The sequence below is a fragment of the Apteryx mantelli genome, chromosome Z (genome assembly GCF_036417845.1).
Source record: "Apteryx mantelli isolate bAptMan1 chromosome Z, bAptMan1.hap1, whole genome shotgun sequence".
NCBI classification, from domain to species: Eukaryota; Metazoa; Chordata; class Aves; order Apterygiformes; family Apterygidae; genus Apteryx; species Apteryx mantelli.
Genome location: NC_090020.1, coordinates 2,124,393 through 2,137,804, shown reverse-complemented (window position 1 = coordinate 2,137,804; position 13,412 = coordinate 2,124,393). Strand labels below are relative to the sequence as shown.

General features: G+C 43.9%; 1 protein-coding gene across 3 annotated transcripts in view; it reads left to right on the top strand.

Moving 5' to 3' along the window:
- Nucleotides 1–13,412, top strand: part of SHB (SH2 domain containing adaptor protein B) — a 96,216-nt gene that overhangs the window by 39,543 nt on the left and 43,261 nt on the right. For 2 of the 3 annotated variants that reach the window (XR_010886947.1, XM_067316032.1), the window contains exon 3: nucleotides 11,673–11,888. The exons of the other annotated variant lie outside the window; for it this stretch is intronic. Coding sequence is in view for 1 of the 2 variants with exons in the window: in XM_067316032.1 (XP_067172133.1) it covers nucleotides 11,673–11,888 (216 nt within the window). In the remaining variant the exon portion in view is untranslated. The remainder of the gene's footprint in view (nucleotides 1–11,672; nucleotides 11,889–13,412) is intronic. 3 annotated transcript variants of the gene reach the window in all.

Genomic DNA, 13,412 nt, shown 5'->3' with positions numbered 1-13,412 from the left:
AATCTGGAATTATGAGCATTGTGAGGCAGTTGTTGTGGTCTCAAAACAGCCTTCCTTGCTGTTGGGATGAGGTTATTGGTGCTCTCCTGTGCCCAATAGATGGAGGGATCCAGATGGACCTGAAAGCTGAGCAGAAAGCAGTTGGACTTCTGGTGGTCTAAAGTGAATTTTGATTAGAGGTAGAACTTGGCTTCTGTGGTCTGTCAGTGGTAAAGACTTCAAAAAGACACAGTGATAAGTCTGCAGTATGAATTGTAAAAAGTTGCCAGGTCATCTTGCCAAGATGGGCATGAAAAGAAACAGTAACAGTGAAGCTGGAATAAGTGAGCAGTTGTCTAAGGTTTTCTGGACTGTTTGTGGAGGGGGTAAGTAAATGGATTCATTCGGAACTAATTTTCTTGTTCTTACGTCAAGCTGATCCTTGCATTAGCATCTGTGTTGTACCTCTGGCAAACTGGCAGATTATTGGTTGATGTGTAGCCTATGTAAATGCTCTCTACCCTTAATAGGGTTACATGCCAGGTGAATGGCTGGAAACCTCAAGGGCATGTAGAGAGAAGAGGTTTTGGCCAGTTTGGCAAGAACTGTTCCGTGATAGAGAACGAGAAGAACACAGGGTGAGGTACGGCTTTCTGTGTTCAGACCTGGCCCTGGTCTGGTCTTCACCTGCAGGAGCTGGCTGAGCTCTCAGAACAATGTCTGGTGCAATGCACCAGATACTTACCAGTGCCATTCAGTGTGGATGGGGCCTGAGACTTTCCAAGTTTTTCTTTGCTCCCACTGATAACTCTAGGTCTTCAGTGACTGGTAAGAATATATGTGGCTATTGTCCACAAACAGGCCCTGATCTTGAGTCGTGTTCTCAGGTACTTTTTTTTTTTTCCTTCTTGTTTTTTTAATATGGAGCTGTTCTGGCTATCTAAGTACTGTCTGTAGAAAACCTATGTGCAATAGCAAGTCCTCCGGGCACCCTGTAGACAGCCCTCTGGGGCAGTTGTAAATCAGCATTTCAAAAGCTGTGTTGCTCATAACTCCATACTGTCTATTCTAGTTGTAGATCACTTAGCCTGTACCCTGAGTGCTGAAAGGCTCCCTCCTCCAGTACAGCATAGTGTTCATACAGCAGAACAAATAATGGAGTCTAGAAAAAGATTGTTGGTTTTTTTGCTTGTTTTAGTTAAACATTCAGATCTTTCTGAAGATAAATGTTTAGTTTGTCTGTGCACCTTGAGAACTTGATAGCAGAAAGATCTATAATTTCCAGATAAAGTCACTTCAGTTCTAAGATCATGTCAGCTGGAATTATCTAGTTTGTTTGAGTGGAGCAAATGTTCTAAGTGATGGTGGCATCATGGTGGTATTTACACCAGGCTGGTTATAGTTTTACATGTTGTATAGTTGACAGCTAGTTACTTTCTTGAATGTGTTAGCAGGAGGCTAAATCTAGGTCATTAGGATTGGAGCTGTTTAAGTGCCAACTTCTGGGTAGAGGATTTGTCAGTGGAGCCATATCTAAGAGGGGGGCTGTAGTCTGAATCCAGAGATGGGGAGCAGAAATCCTCAAAGTTGATGGCTGTGTTCTGTTCCAGCACAATGTTTAAAAATTTAATTAGTCGTGAAAACCAATCAATGATCTGCTGACTCTTCTTCGGATGGCTATGTAAGTGATGAAAGTTAAGTGCATGCACTTCTGACTTTGCAAATTCTTGTACTTTCATTCAGGTGCTTCTACCAACTGCTACTGGTTGAGGGTAAGAGCACTACAAAGTATTTCATCCAGTGAGATAGAAAAGATGGTGATGCTTTATCCACCGATATGACCATGAACTCTTTATTGAGCTTTGTAATGTTAAATGAAAGTGGGAGTAACTGAGAACACTGTGTAGAATCCCAGTAGTGGAATTTTGTCCTGGTGCCCAAAGTTTTATTCCAGGCTTGGGAATGCAAAAGGTATTAACAGCCCTTTTACTTTGCTTAAAAAAAAATTTCAGTGCCAGTCTTTCAGAAATCAACATAGTGTGGCAATACCATTTCCATCATGTTTCCTTCATGGTCAGATCTGTCTCACTAGGATAGGAGTATGGTCATAGGGAAAGAAACTGAGGAGCTGGTAGGACTGTCATTTTAAATTCTCCACCAGTCCTGAAATCTATAGCAGAGATGGATCTGTCTTGTCTTATGTACACCTGATATATGTGGGTCAATACACTTTGGAATCTGACACACTAATGAGTCAAAATAGCTTATTAATGCTGCAGTTGGTTTGTCTGTAAGTTAATGTGTCAGTATCTAATTACCTTGTAAGTCTCTTTATTTCTTGGTGGGACATGTGGAAATTACTGTCTGTTATCAAAGTGATAAAGAAATTCCTATGCCTGTGTTATCACAGATGCTGTGAACTCTTGGTGTGTAAAATGTTGAAAAGCTTTCATTGTACAACAGTAAAAGTTGAAAAAAACAGGGTATTCATGTGATTTACTGCTTTGCTTCTTGCAGACTAAAATCAGTGCAACTCAATATGAAGACTTTGGCCAAAGCCTAGAATCCTGTCTGCTGATGCTGCTTCTATCCTTTTTAACATAGCAGTAAAGAACTGCAGGAGAGTTCTTTGCTTGTGCTTCAGCAGGAGATTCCCTTTTCTGTATACTGGTTGCATGCAGGCAAGGTGTGTTCCTATTATGACACAGGAATGTGCTCTTCTAATGCCTTCGCTGCCTGCCCAGCTGAATCTTTAGCTTGTCTTCTTATCTGGCAAGGAAAGAAAAGCTCTCTTACCAGTGCTTAACTTCAGGGAACCTTTCTATATGTGACATTCCTCATGCAGCTCTTGCGGAAGGACCTCCTGCATTTTGCTTTTATCATATTTCATCAAAAGAAATATTACAAAAGGGAAATTTTCTTCCTGTTTTTCACAGAAATTAAAGTCTTGGATTGCTTCCAAGGGTTGTGCTGCTCTGCAAAATGGCATATCAGATAAGATTCAGTTTACTGCGAGGTGGCACTTACAGAAATGTTTGGTTCAGAGGGTGTGGTTTTTGTTTTATACTTTGTCAGAACTTTTATTTGGAATGCGATTATATTGTTTGACCACTTGTTACTGGATGCTTTAGTTTGAGGTGAAGAAAATGTCCATTGTCTTCTATATATTGCAGAAGAATCTAGTTGTTCTATTTTCTGTTGCATCTTTTCTGAAAGAAACCATGCCCAGCTCTTGGGTTTTGTAAGCATGTAGTACTGTCCTCAAAGTTTCCTCCTCTTGTCTGTGTAGCTGTGCTGTTTTCTTCATGGTATTTCCCCTAAATATCTCTGAGCTCCCCTCAGGGATACCTGAGAAATACAGGGCATCTATGATTAGTGATGCTGGATTATTTAAGACTATTAAAAGATTTAGTGTGACTGCTGAAATGGTTACCATGGGGTTTGTCTGCTCATCCTGTGGAGCAGTAGGTATGTTCTATATGTGGGTATAAATAAGAATTGCAGATGGAAAGAGGAATGTCAAGGTCAGTCTTGTATCTCATAATCTTATGCTTCCAAGTGTCTCTGTTTCTGTACCTTGCTGGTCAGGTTCTCAGTTTCACAAAGGAGTCCAGTCTCCTGGAGCCTGATTCTGTCATAACTGCTAGTTTGAAAGAATAGGAATTATTTGTGTCTCTCTTCTAGCCTGCTAGTAAAATAACTTCTTTGGAAACTGTGGTTGCTTCTTCTTCTATTAGCTAGCTTGCTAAATAAACATAAATCTGTAAAAATGTCCTTTTCTTTGTCAGAAGCAAGAGTTTAAAGGATACAACTAATAAATCAGAACTTCAAGACATTAAAATGTAAACTGAGAGTGGTCTGTACAAACCTTTTGCACCCTTTTTTAGATGTATTTTTCATTACCCTTGCTGTCTTTACAGTGAAAAGACTCTTGGCCTTCTAAATCCCCAAAGCTAGGCTTCAGAAAAGCAGAATTAACACAATTTTTGAGTCCCTGGTCATTCCAGTAACTATTTTAGCACTTAGAGCTGTCAATATTAGAGCCTACATGAAAATCATAAGAAAAGCACAAATGTTCTGTCATCTTCAAATGCTTAATTCTTAAATATCCAACTCTTCATTGAGCTGTGTTTGATTTTAACTTTCAATAAAATTGAAACAATTTTAAGAATAAATTGATCAAGTAAAAATAGATTAATAGTAAAATAATAAAAATATTTTTCTGTATAAATATTCTTCCAATATATTAATTCAAAGGTGCACTTTCAAGCAAATTTAAAGGAGGCTTTATAAAGGAGACTACATATATTTTCCTTTATAAATCTTCCTTTAAATTTACTTAAAAGTTCATCTTTGTACACACAAATAAAAGATAAGATGTATGTGTGCATGTATATGTTTACACGTACATACACATATTTTTTCCCCCCTCTTCCCCTTCCTTACCCTCACTAGTTTCAAATTTTTCCTGTAAAAGCTTCTTTGCTTCAGAATCAAACATCTGTCATTTTACTGTCTGACCACACAGCATGAAATAGAAGCCTACTGCCTTTTATTTTAAATGTCATCTTTTCTGCATAATCTGATGATTTTGTGCATGAGGGTAAAAGGATAATTCATCATCAGCTCCTGTATGGAAATATATTCACGCACCAGGAGTCAGTGTTGTAGCTGTATTTGACACTGAAAACTAGTAGATTTTTTCTTGTAAAATCTCTGCTTGGGCAGGATCATGGCTTCTCTTCCTTGGGAATGCACACTTCCTTGTTTATTAGTGGTTGGCTTCACAGTCATGAAAGACAGGCACATCCCGTGTTTGTGACTTAGAGGAAATGAGATGCTTATTCCTTTTCAGTTCAAGGAGGAGAATTCAAGAAAGTATTAACGGTCCGTAGCTGAGTGGTGTTAATCAGCTGTTTCTTAATGCAGCATAGTATGCTTGAGCAGAATTTTTTTAGAAAAACAGTGGAAACACAAGGACTGTATTTCATTTTTGGTGGGTTGAAAGTACTTTTTTTGAGCAAACTGGATACCTTTTTCTAGATTTTGATTGTATTGCAAAGGTAAGGAATGTGGTTATTATTTATAACTAGGAATTATCCATAGCTATATTACTTGTATTGTCATCAGTGGTTTTGCCATAGATTTCTTCAGATTTGCTGTATCTGTAATGTATAAACTTAATATGTTTTTCCGAACAGTAAGGACTTTGTCCTCCTGTAGATTTTTCACAGTATTTTTGAGGTGGTTTTGAGCAATCACTTTAATGTACTGTTTTTGCTGGTAGATGAATTGATGAATGTTTTTTAGGGTTATGGAAAGGGCTGCTGTAAGTCTTTACTCATTTGTAGGTTAAAAAAACCTCTTCACTCTCCCACAAGCCTCTTTCTCTTTTTCTTTTCTTTTTTTTTTTTTAAACAACTTTGCCATTTGTTGCAAGTAAGGACTTTTCTGTGTACCGATCAGGATAATGGTTTCACGTTCTACTACTTGGTTCCTTTGAGGTTAGTTTATCCAACTGGTGTTTCCTGTATGGGAGAACTATTTCATTTCCCTAGGAAACTATTTAAAATTCTGCCTCATTAGAATGAGGAGAAGCTAATAGGCCAGCATTTTTATGTCTGCTACAGAGTTTACCCTACCACTTTGAACATTTTTTGGCTAGACTAGAGGGAAGATTGAAATATATTTTGACTGTATCTTTTTAAGGTATGAAAATGTTTTGGTTGAATTCTGGGTGTTTTCACCTTGCTGCAGGAAATATCTCATAAACCTGAGTTCTGAATACACTTCCCAAGCTGAAGCATATAGCCATAGTGGCAGTGCAAAGCTATTAAATGCTTTAAGCAATATGATATATCTATTCACAATTCTTTGAGCATGGCAACACAAACATTTCACAAAAGATGAAAACTTATTTGGCAGTCATCAAAATCCATTTCCTACTATGCCTTTGTCCATCAGCACGGTACTCATTTGCAGACTGTTACCATCTACTGAGTGCAGAAAAAATAAACCATAAATTGACAGAGAGAAATTTGCAAAGACATTGTGAAAGTTGGTTTGCAGCCTGCCTGTCAGGTAGATTGTCCCACACTGGGGAATGAATGCTGGAGGAAAAAGTAACTCTTACCTTGCATCCTATATGACAAGTGATGTGACTTGCTCATATCAAACTCCCCATCAAGCTTCAGTATGTTATACTCCTGAAGATTTGCAAGAGTTTTCTGTAGCCTAAATGGAAATTACCTGGCATGCAAGTAAGAACTAAATTAATCACTGGAGCTTGAAAACCTGCTTTTGTATTGTTTCTGCACAAATTCACAGAATGCAAAGAGCCCCCTGGAGGTGTCCTGCCCAGCCTCCCACTCAGAGGAGTCAAGTGCCCACAGCACTAGATGGTGTGGCCCAGGTTTTGCCTAGCCAAAGCTTGTAAACCTCAAAGAATGAAGACTCCCTCCACCACCACCACCTCCTCTCTGGTGACCACTCTCCAAGGCAAAAAGGTTCCCCCAATGTCCCACCTGGATCCCTCAACCTGCATCTTGCCCCTGTTGCCCCCTGTTGCATTGCCTGGCATGGCTGAGAAAGATTGGGTTCTGACTGCCCTTCAGGTAGTGTGGGATGCTGTTAGATCCCCCTTAGCCTCTTCCTCATCAGACTAACCAGCCATGCACTTCAGGCTGCTGTCCAGCTGGTGATGGCCCCTTTCTAGTTTTATCAGCTGTGTGGAGGGGGGTATGTGCAAACTGGACACAGTAGTCCAGCAGGTGTATCCTTCTTGGGGACAAGTAAAGGGCAAGATGGCTTCGCCCCCCCTGTTTGCTGGCTGTGTTCTTCCAAACACAGCTTGGTTTGTGGTTTGCCTTATTCACAATGACAGTACACTGTTCCTTTTTGCTGGGCTTCAACATCTCCATTTTTTGACAAAGTTGGTGTTAATTTAAATATGAATGTAGTCCGTAATACTGAGATAATGTGAGCTAAGGTCTAGGTACCACTGTTTTTGTTTCATATGCTTAGTTTAGCCCCAGCTCACTTTCTGTTGATATTTTGGCTTCTCTAGGAGTAACTGCATATATAATTATGTCAGCATATATAATTATTATGGGATTTATTTTTTATTCATCTTCATATCTCTGAGTTGCACTTCCAACTTATCTATTCTTGAAGACTTAACTGCACACATAAACATCAGTGTTCTCAGAATTTACATGCAGTTGCTTGCAAGTGTGCTTTTCACGGACTGACACTGTGCTCCCTGTAATCTGGCTCCATGCAAGCTGGGGTATGTTGGTGGAGGCAGGAGAATGTGCTGCAGTTGTTAGTTATGTAGAGAAAACTGTTGCTTCCAGACAGTTGCTAAATGCAGAGATGGGTTTTACAGAATCACAGAATGGTTGAGGTTGGAAGGGACCTCTGGAGATCCAACTCTGTAGTCCAACTACCCTGCTCAAGCACAGTTACCTAGAGCACTTTGCACAGGATCGCGTCCAGATGGGTTTTGAATATCTCCAGAGAAGGAGACTCCACAGCATCTCTGGGCAACCTGTTCCAGTGCTCTGTCACCCTCACAGTGAAGAAGTTTTTCCTCATGTTCAGATGGAACTGTCTGTGTTTCAGTTTGTGCCCGTTACCTCACATCCTATTGCTGGGCACCACTGAAAAGAGTCTGGCTCCATCCTCTTGACAGCCTCCCTTCAGGTATTTGTATACATTGATAAGATCTCCTCTCAGCCTTCTCTTCTCCAGGCTAAACAGGCCCAGCTCTCTCAGTCTTTCCTCACAAGAGAGGTGCTCCAGTCCCCTAATCGTCTTTGTAGCCCTTCGCTGGACTTGCTCCAGTAGTGCCACATCCCTCTTGTACTGGGGAGCCCAGAACTGGACACAGTACTCCAGATGTGGCCTCACCAGGGCAGAGAAAAGGGGAGGATCACCTTCCTTGACCTGCTGGCAACACTCTTCCTGATGCATCCCAGGATACCATTGGCCTTCTTGACCACAAGGGCACATTGCTGCCTCATGCTTAACTTGGTGTCCACCAGCACTCCCAGGCTGATCACAACCCTCTGAGCTCTGCCAGCCAGTTCTCAATCCACCTCACTGTCCATTCATCTAGCCCACACTTCCTGAGCTTGTCTGTGAGGATGTTATGGGAGACAGTGTCAAAAGCCTTGCTGAAGGCAAGGTAGACAACATCCACTGTTCTCCCCTCATCTACCCAGCCAGTCATTCCCTCATAGAAGGCTATCAGATTGGTTAGGCATGCTTTCCCCTTGGGGAAGCCATGCTGACTACTCCTGATCACCTTCTTTTCCTCCGCATGCTTGGAGATGGCCTCCAGGATGAGCTGCTCCATCACCTTTCCTGGGATGGTGGTGAGGCTGAGTGGCCTGTAGTTTCCCGGATCCTCCTTCTTGCCCTTTTTGAAGATTGGGGTGACACTGGCTTTCTTCCAGTGTTCAGGCACCTCTCCTGTTCTCCTTGACCTTTCCAAGATGATGGAGAGTGGCCTAGCAATAACATCCGCCAGCTCCCGCAGCACTCGTGGGTGCATCCCATCGGGGCCCATGGATTTGTGGCTGTCAAGTTTGCCTAAATGATTTCTAACCTAATCCTCCTCGCCCAAGGGAAAGTCTTCTTTCCTCCAGACTTCCTCTCTTGCCTCCAGGGTCTGGGATTCCTGAGGGCTGGCCTGAGCAGTAAAGACTGAAGCAAGGAAGGCATTCCGTAACTCTGCCATCTCTGCATCCTTTGTCACCAGGGCACCCACCCCATTCAGCAATGGGCCCACATTTTCCCTAGTCTTCCTTTTGCTACTGATGTATTTGAAGAAGCCCTTCTTGTTGTCCTTGGCATCCCTTGACAGATTTAATTCCAAATGGGCCTTGACCTTCCTCGTCGCATCCCTGCATACTCGGACGATGTCCCTATATTCCTTCCAAGTGGCCTGTCCCCCTTTCCACTTTCTGTATACTTCCTTCTTCTGAGTTTTTCCAGGAGTTCCTTGCTCGTCCATGCAGGTCTCCTGCCTCCTTTGCTTGACTTCTTACTCATAGGAATGCACTGCTCTTGAGCTTGGAGGAAGTGATGCTTGAATATTAACCAGCTCTCTTGGACCCCCCTTCCTTCTAGGGCCCTAATCCATGGGATTCCTCCAAGTAGGTCCCTGAAGAGGCCAAAGTTTGCTCTCCTGAAGTCAACGGTTGCGATCCTACTTAGTGCCCTGCTTCCTCCTCGCAGGATCCTCAACTCCACCATCTCATGGTCACTGCAGCCAAGGCTGCCCCTGACCTTCACATCTCCAACCAGTCCTTCTTTGTTTGTTAGTACGAGGTGCAGCAGCACACCTCTCCTTGCTGGTTCCTCCACCACCTGTGTCAAAAAATTATCATCAGTGCTCTGCAGGAACCTCCGAGACTGTTTGTGCCTAGCTGTGTTGTGTTTCCAGCAGATATCAGGGTGGTTGAAGTCCCCCATGAGAACCAGGGCCTGTGATCGTGAGGCTACTTCCATTTGTTTGTAGAAGGCCTCACTGACTTCCTCTTCCTGCTCAGGTGGCGTGTACTAAACACCCACCACAGTGTCCCCCATGCTAGCCTGCCCTTTAGTCCTTACCCATAAGCTCTCAACTTGCTCTTCATCCACCCCTAGGCAGAGCTCAATACATTCCAGTTGCTCTCTCACACAAAAAGCAACTCCACCACCTCTCCTTCCTGGCCCATCTTTTCTAAAAAGCATGTAGCCATCCATGACAGCACTCCAGTCATGCAAACTATCCCACCATGTCTCTGTAATTGCAATGAGATTATGACCCTACGACTGCACACAGATCTCTAATTCTTCCTGTTTACTCCCCATGCTGTGTGCATTGGTGTTACAGGCATTTCAGAGAGGTGATGGAGCATGCACGTTTTCCAGGAGGGATTCAAGAGGATACACTATAGCCATGTGCTGTGCACACTTCCCTGCCTGCATACACCCACTGGAGGCATCCCAACTTGAGCCGTATTTTGCCGACTACCCTGTCTCTATAACTCTCTCCTTCCCCCACCTTTCCTAGTTTAAAGCCCTCCTTACCAGGTTGGCCAGCCTGTTGGCAAAGACATGCGTGCCCTGCTTGGTGAGGTGGATCCCATCTCTCCCCATCAGTTGTCAGTCTTCAAATAGGGTCCCATGGTCGTAGAAGCCAAAACCCTGTTGCCAACACCAGTGGTGCAGCCAGTTGTTAACTTGGAAAAGCCATCTCCTCCTCCTCACATCCATCCCCTCACTGGCAGGATTGAGGAGAAAATGACCTGGGCTCCCAGACCCTTGACCACCATCTCCGGAGCTCTGAAATTCTGTTTGCTGGTCTCCAGTTTGCCCTTGGCATCGTTAGTGCCCACATGGAAGAGCAGCAGAAGGGTAATAGTCTGAGGAGCAGACAAGCCTTGGCAGGCTTTGCATGACATCTCATATTCGAGCCCCTGGCAGGCAACAAACCTCTCTAGATAAGTGCCTCCATCCCCTGCAGCAGGAAGTCACCCACAACAATCACCCACCGCTTCTTCTGGGTGTTCCGGCAAGGCACAGAGTCTGTCAACCCAGTTACTTCCCTTGCAGCCTTGCCCATCTCCTCCTCATCCTGGAGGGCACTAAACCTGTTCTTCAAATGCAAATCTTTGGGAGGAGTAGGAGCCTTTCTCCTCCTACAAGAAGTGACCAGCTTCCAGCCTTCTTCTACAGTGTTATGTACCATTTCACATAGCACAGAGCCCTCCAGCAACTCCACTGCGGTGGGGGCTTGAGACTCCTGAAGCTGGAAAGTCTCCGAGAATACCCTGTCTATCTCCCATCTCATCCTCTCAGATGCTCTGCAGCCTGCTGACCTCCTCCCGTAACTCCCTTACCTGACAACACAACTCATCAACAGCAGCACACCTCCTGCAGGAGAGCTGGCTGCCAGCCCAGGCCTCCCGGAGAGGCCCCAAGCACTCCCTGCAGCCTGAGACCTGTAGAGCTGCATCAGCTGTCAGAGGGTCTGTCTGGATCCAAGCCTCTGATGCAGCTGATGCAGCGACTCCAATGGCTACTGGGGAACGTGCTCTTCAGCATGTCATGACCATACCGGAGGAAGCATACACCACCGGGATCAGAAATGAAAGTGCCTTTTTGCTGCGCAAACTGCTGCATCTCTTCACTGCATGCTAGGCCTGGCTTTTATATAGGCCACTCCCTAGCACTGACCCACAGGGTACTTGTCCCACCCTAATCAAGGGCCACCTGGATCAAAGACCCCAAATCCCTCTGATCAGGGGCAACCAAGAGAGCTCATTAGTGGCAGCTACACGTAGCTAGAGCTTCTCCCAGGAGAAGTTAAGGCCTCCTGTAGTTGTCCTTGCCTAGCTCCCCTTTTCTGTTTGCAGCAATCACATTCTAGTTCCTTGGGGGTCCCCAGAAAGCCCCCACAACTTCCAGCAAGGTCTTCAGAAGTTCTAAGCAGAGCCCAGGCACTGCTATGCAAACTGCTGCATGTTTGCTGCCTCTGTTAGCTGTGCTAACAGCTAGAAGTCTTGTAGCAGCTTATCATCTGTAGTATAATTACATGGATATTGTGGAGTGCTTGAAAGTTAAACACTCTAAAATTATTAACTGCAGTGATAAAGCACGGTCAGTAGTGACACTAATGGAATTTTCTTTTTTGCCAACAGAATTTCAGAGGGAGGAGAATGTAAAGTCCCATCAAAAAAGCATGCAGCTCTATGACACACCCTATGAACCAGAAGGCAGTGGTGTGGAATCAGATTCTGAAAGTGTGGTGAGTCAGCATTTACGAGAAAGCAAGTTGCCACAGGATGATGACAGGCCTGCCGATGAGTATGATCAGCCGTGGGAATGGAACAAAGTCACCATCCCAGCCCTGGCAGGTAGGATTCCTAGGTTCCAGCTAGAAAATTCTATTTCATGCCTGTAGCATATGTACCGGTCCTTAGGAGAATTGGAGCATTGCTGCTTTTGAGGGGAGGAAAAAAGAAAAGCAAGCTCTGAAAAGCAAATGTGGGTAGTCTCAAATCTTTACTTGCTACAGAAGTATAGAACGCTCCTTTTTTTGGTTTGGTGTTTCAGCTGAACTCCTGTAGACTCACTCACCACTTGGTTCATGTTAGTACTGCCTGTTTTATTAGACCTGCTACAGCTGGTGTTGATTGCTGTGTGGCTGTATGATGAGAGAGATGTTTTGCAAGGTGCTTAAAGTGGTGAGCCGCTTCCTAAAGGAGCTGAATTAAAAAGTAGCTGTGTAGCATGCGTGCAGTAACATGCCTCTACTCAGTGTTGTTTCTTGGTGTTTGTCATGAGTGTTGTCTTCATTCTAATTGGAACATCTCTCTAGATGTGTAGAACTTGTTTTCAGATGAATGCTTTTCAACTGCTGAAGGTCTCAGAATTGTCAGTCAAAGAAATCTCACGCCAAACTGTTTGTGGTCTCTGTGAATGCCTATGCTTCATGGTAATGTTGGTTGTGCTCTGCTCCTTCTTTTTCCCCGCTGTTACATTGCAGAAAATGGCTGAGTGGACTTCATTCAGCAGTGATGTGATTCTGGAGGCTGAGGATCTTTTCCTTGGTAGAACCTCTGTGTCCCTAGCAAAGCCCAGCTGAGTCTGATACTCTGGCCCTGTTCCAGGAAGCTCCTGGAGGATGTTTTTTCTACCATATCCCTCTCAATGACATGTTCTGGTTAAAAGCTGTGTATGAAAACAGAGTCATTCCGTTTTGGATGTCAGCTTGGCAGAAAGCTTGGGGAATATAGGCCAGAAGGAGAGCTGTGTGTGGTCAGGATTTTGGGAGTGAGAAGGTAAGGGAAGAGATGTGGCTATGGGTGGAGGCATGAAAGAGTCTTGGGAGCAATGTTTAGGAATAGCCCATGTGAATTTACCCCGTGGTAAATCCTGCTTGTTAAATCTCATTGCTTTCTGTGTTGAAATTACTAGACCTGTTGATGCAGTTGGTGCATCTACATTGACTTCAGCTCTCAGCATGTGCTGCTGCAAGACCGTCGTTATGCAGTTTGGAATGTTACAGTTCAGATGAGTGAAAACCTGGCAGCTTCATTGGGCTCATGGGGTGGTGCTTAGTGGTTCACACTCTTACTGGAAGATGGTTACAGGTGTGATTCCTCAGGGGTCTGTCCTGGGACCCTTCCTGTTTAACATCTCTATCAGTGACAAGGAGAAGGAGAGGTGAAATATCTCATCAGGTTTGCAATGATATCAAACAGGAGGTGCAGGACTGGTTTTCAGAGGGACTGGATGAAACTGGAGAAATGGACTGACAGCAACCTCATGAAATCCAACCAGGACAAATGCAAAGAAAGAACTGCCTCTGGAACAGACTAACATGGAGTACATGAAGTGAAAATGGTTTCTCCACATGTCTGTTGGCTCTGTGCTGA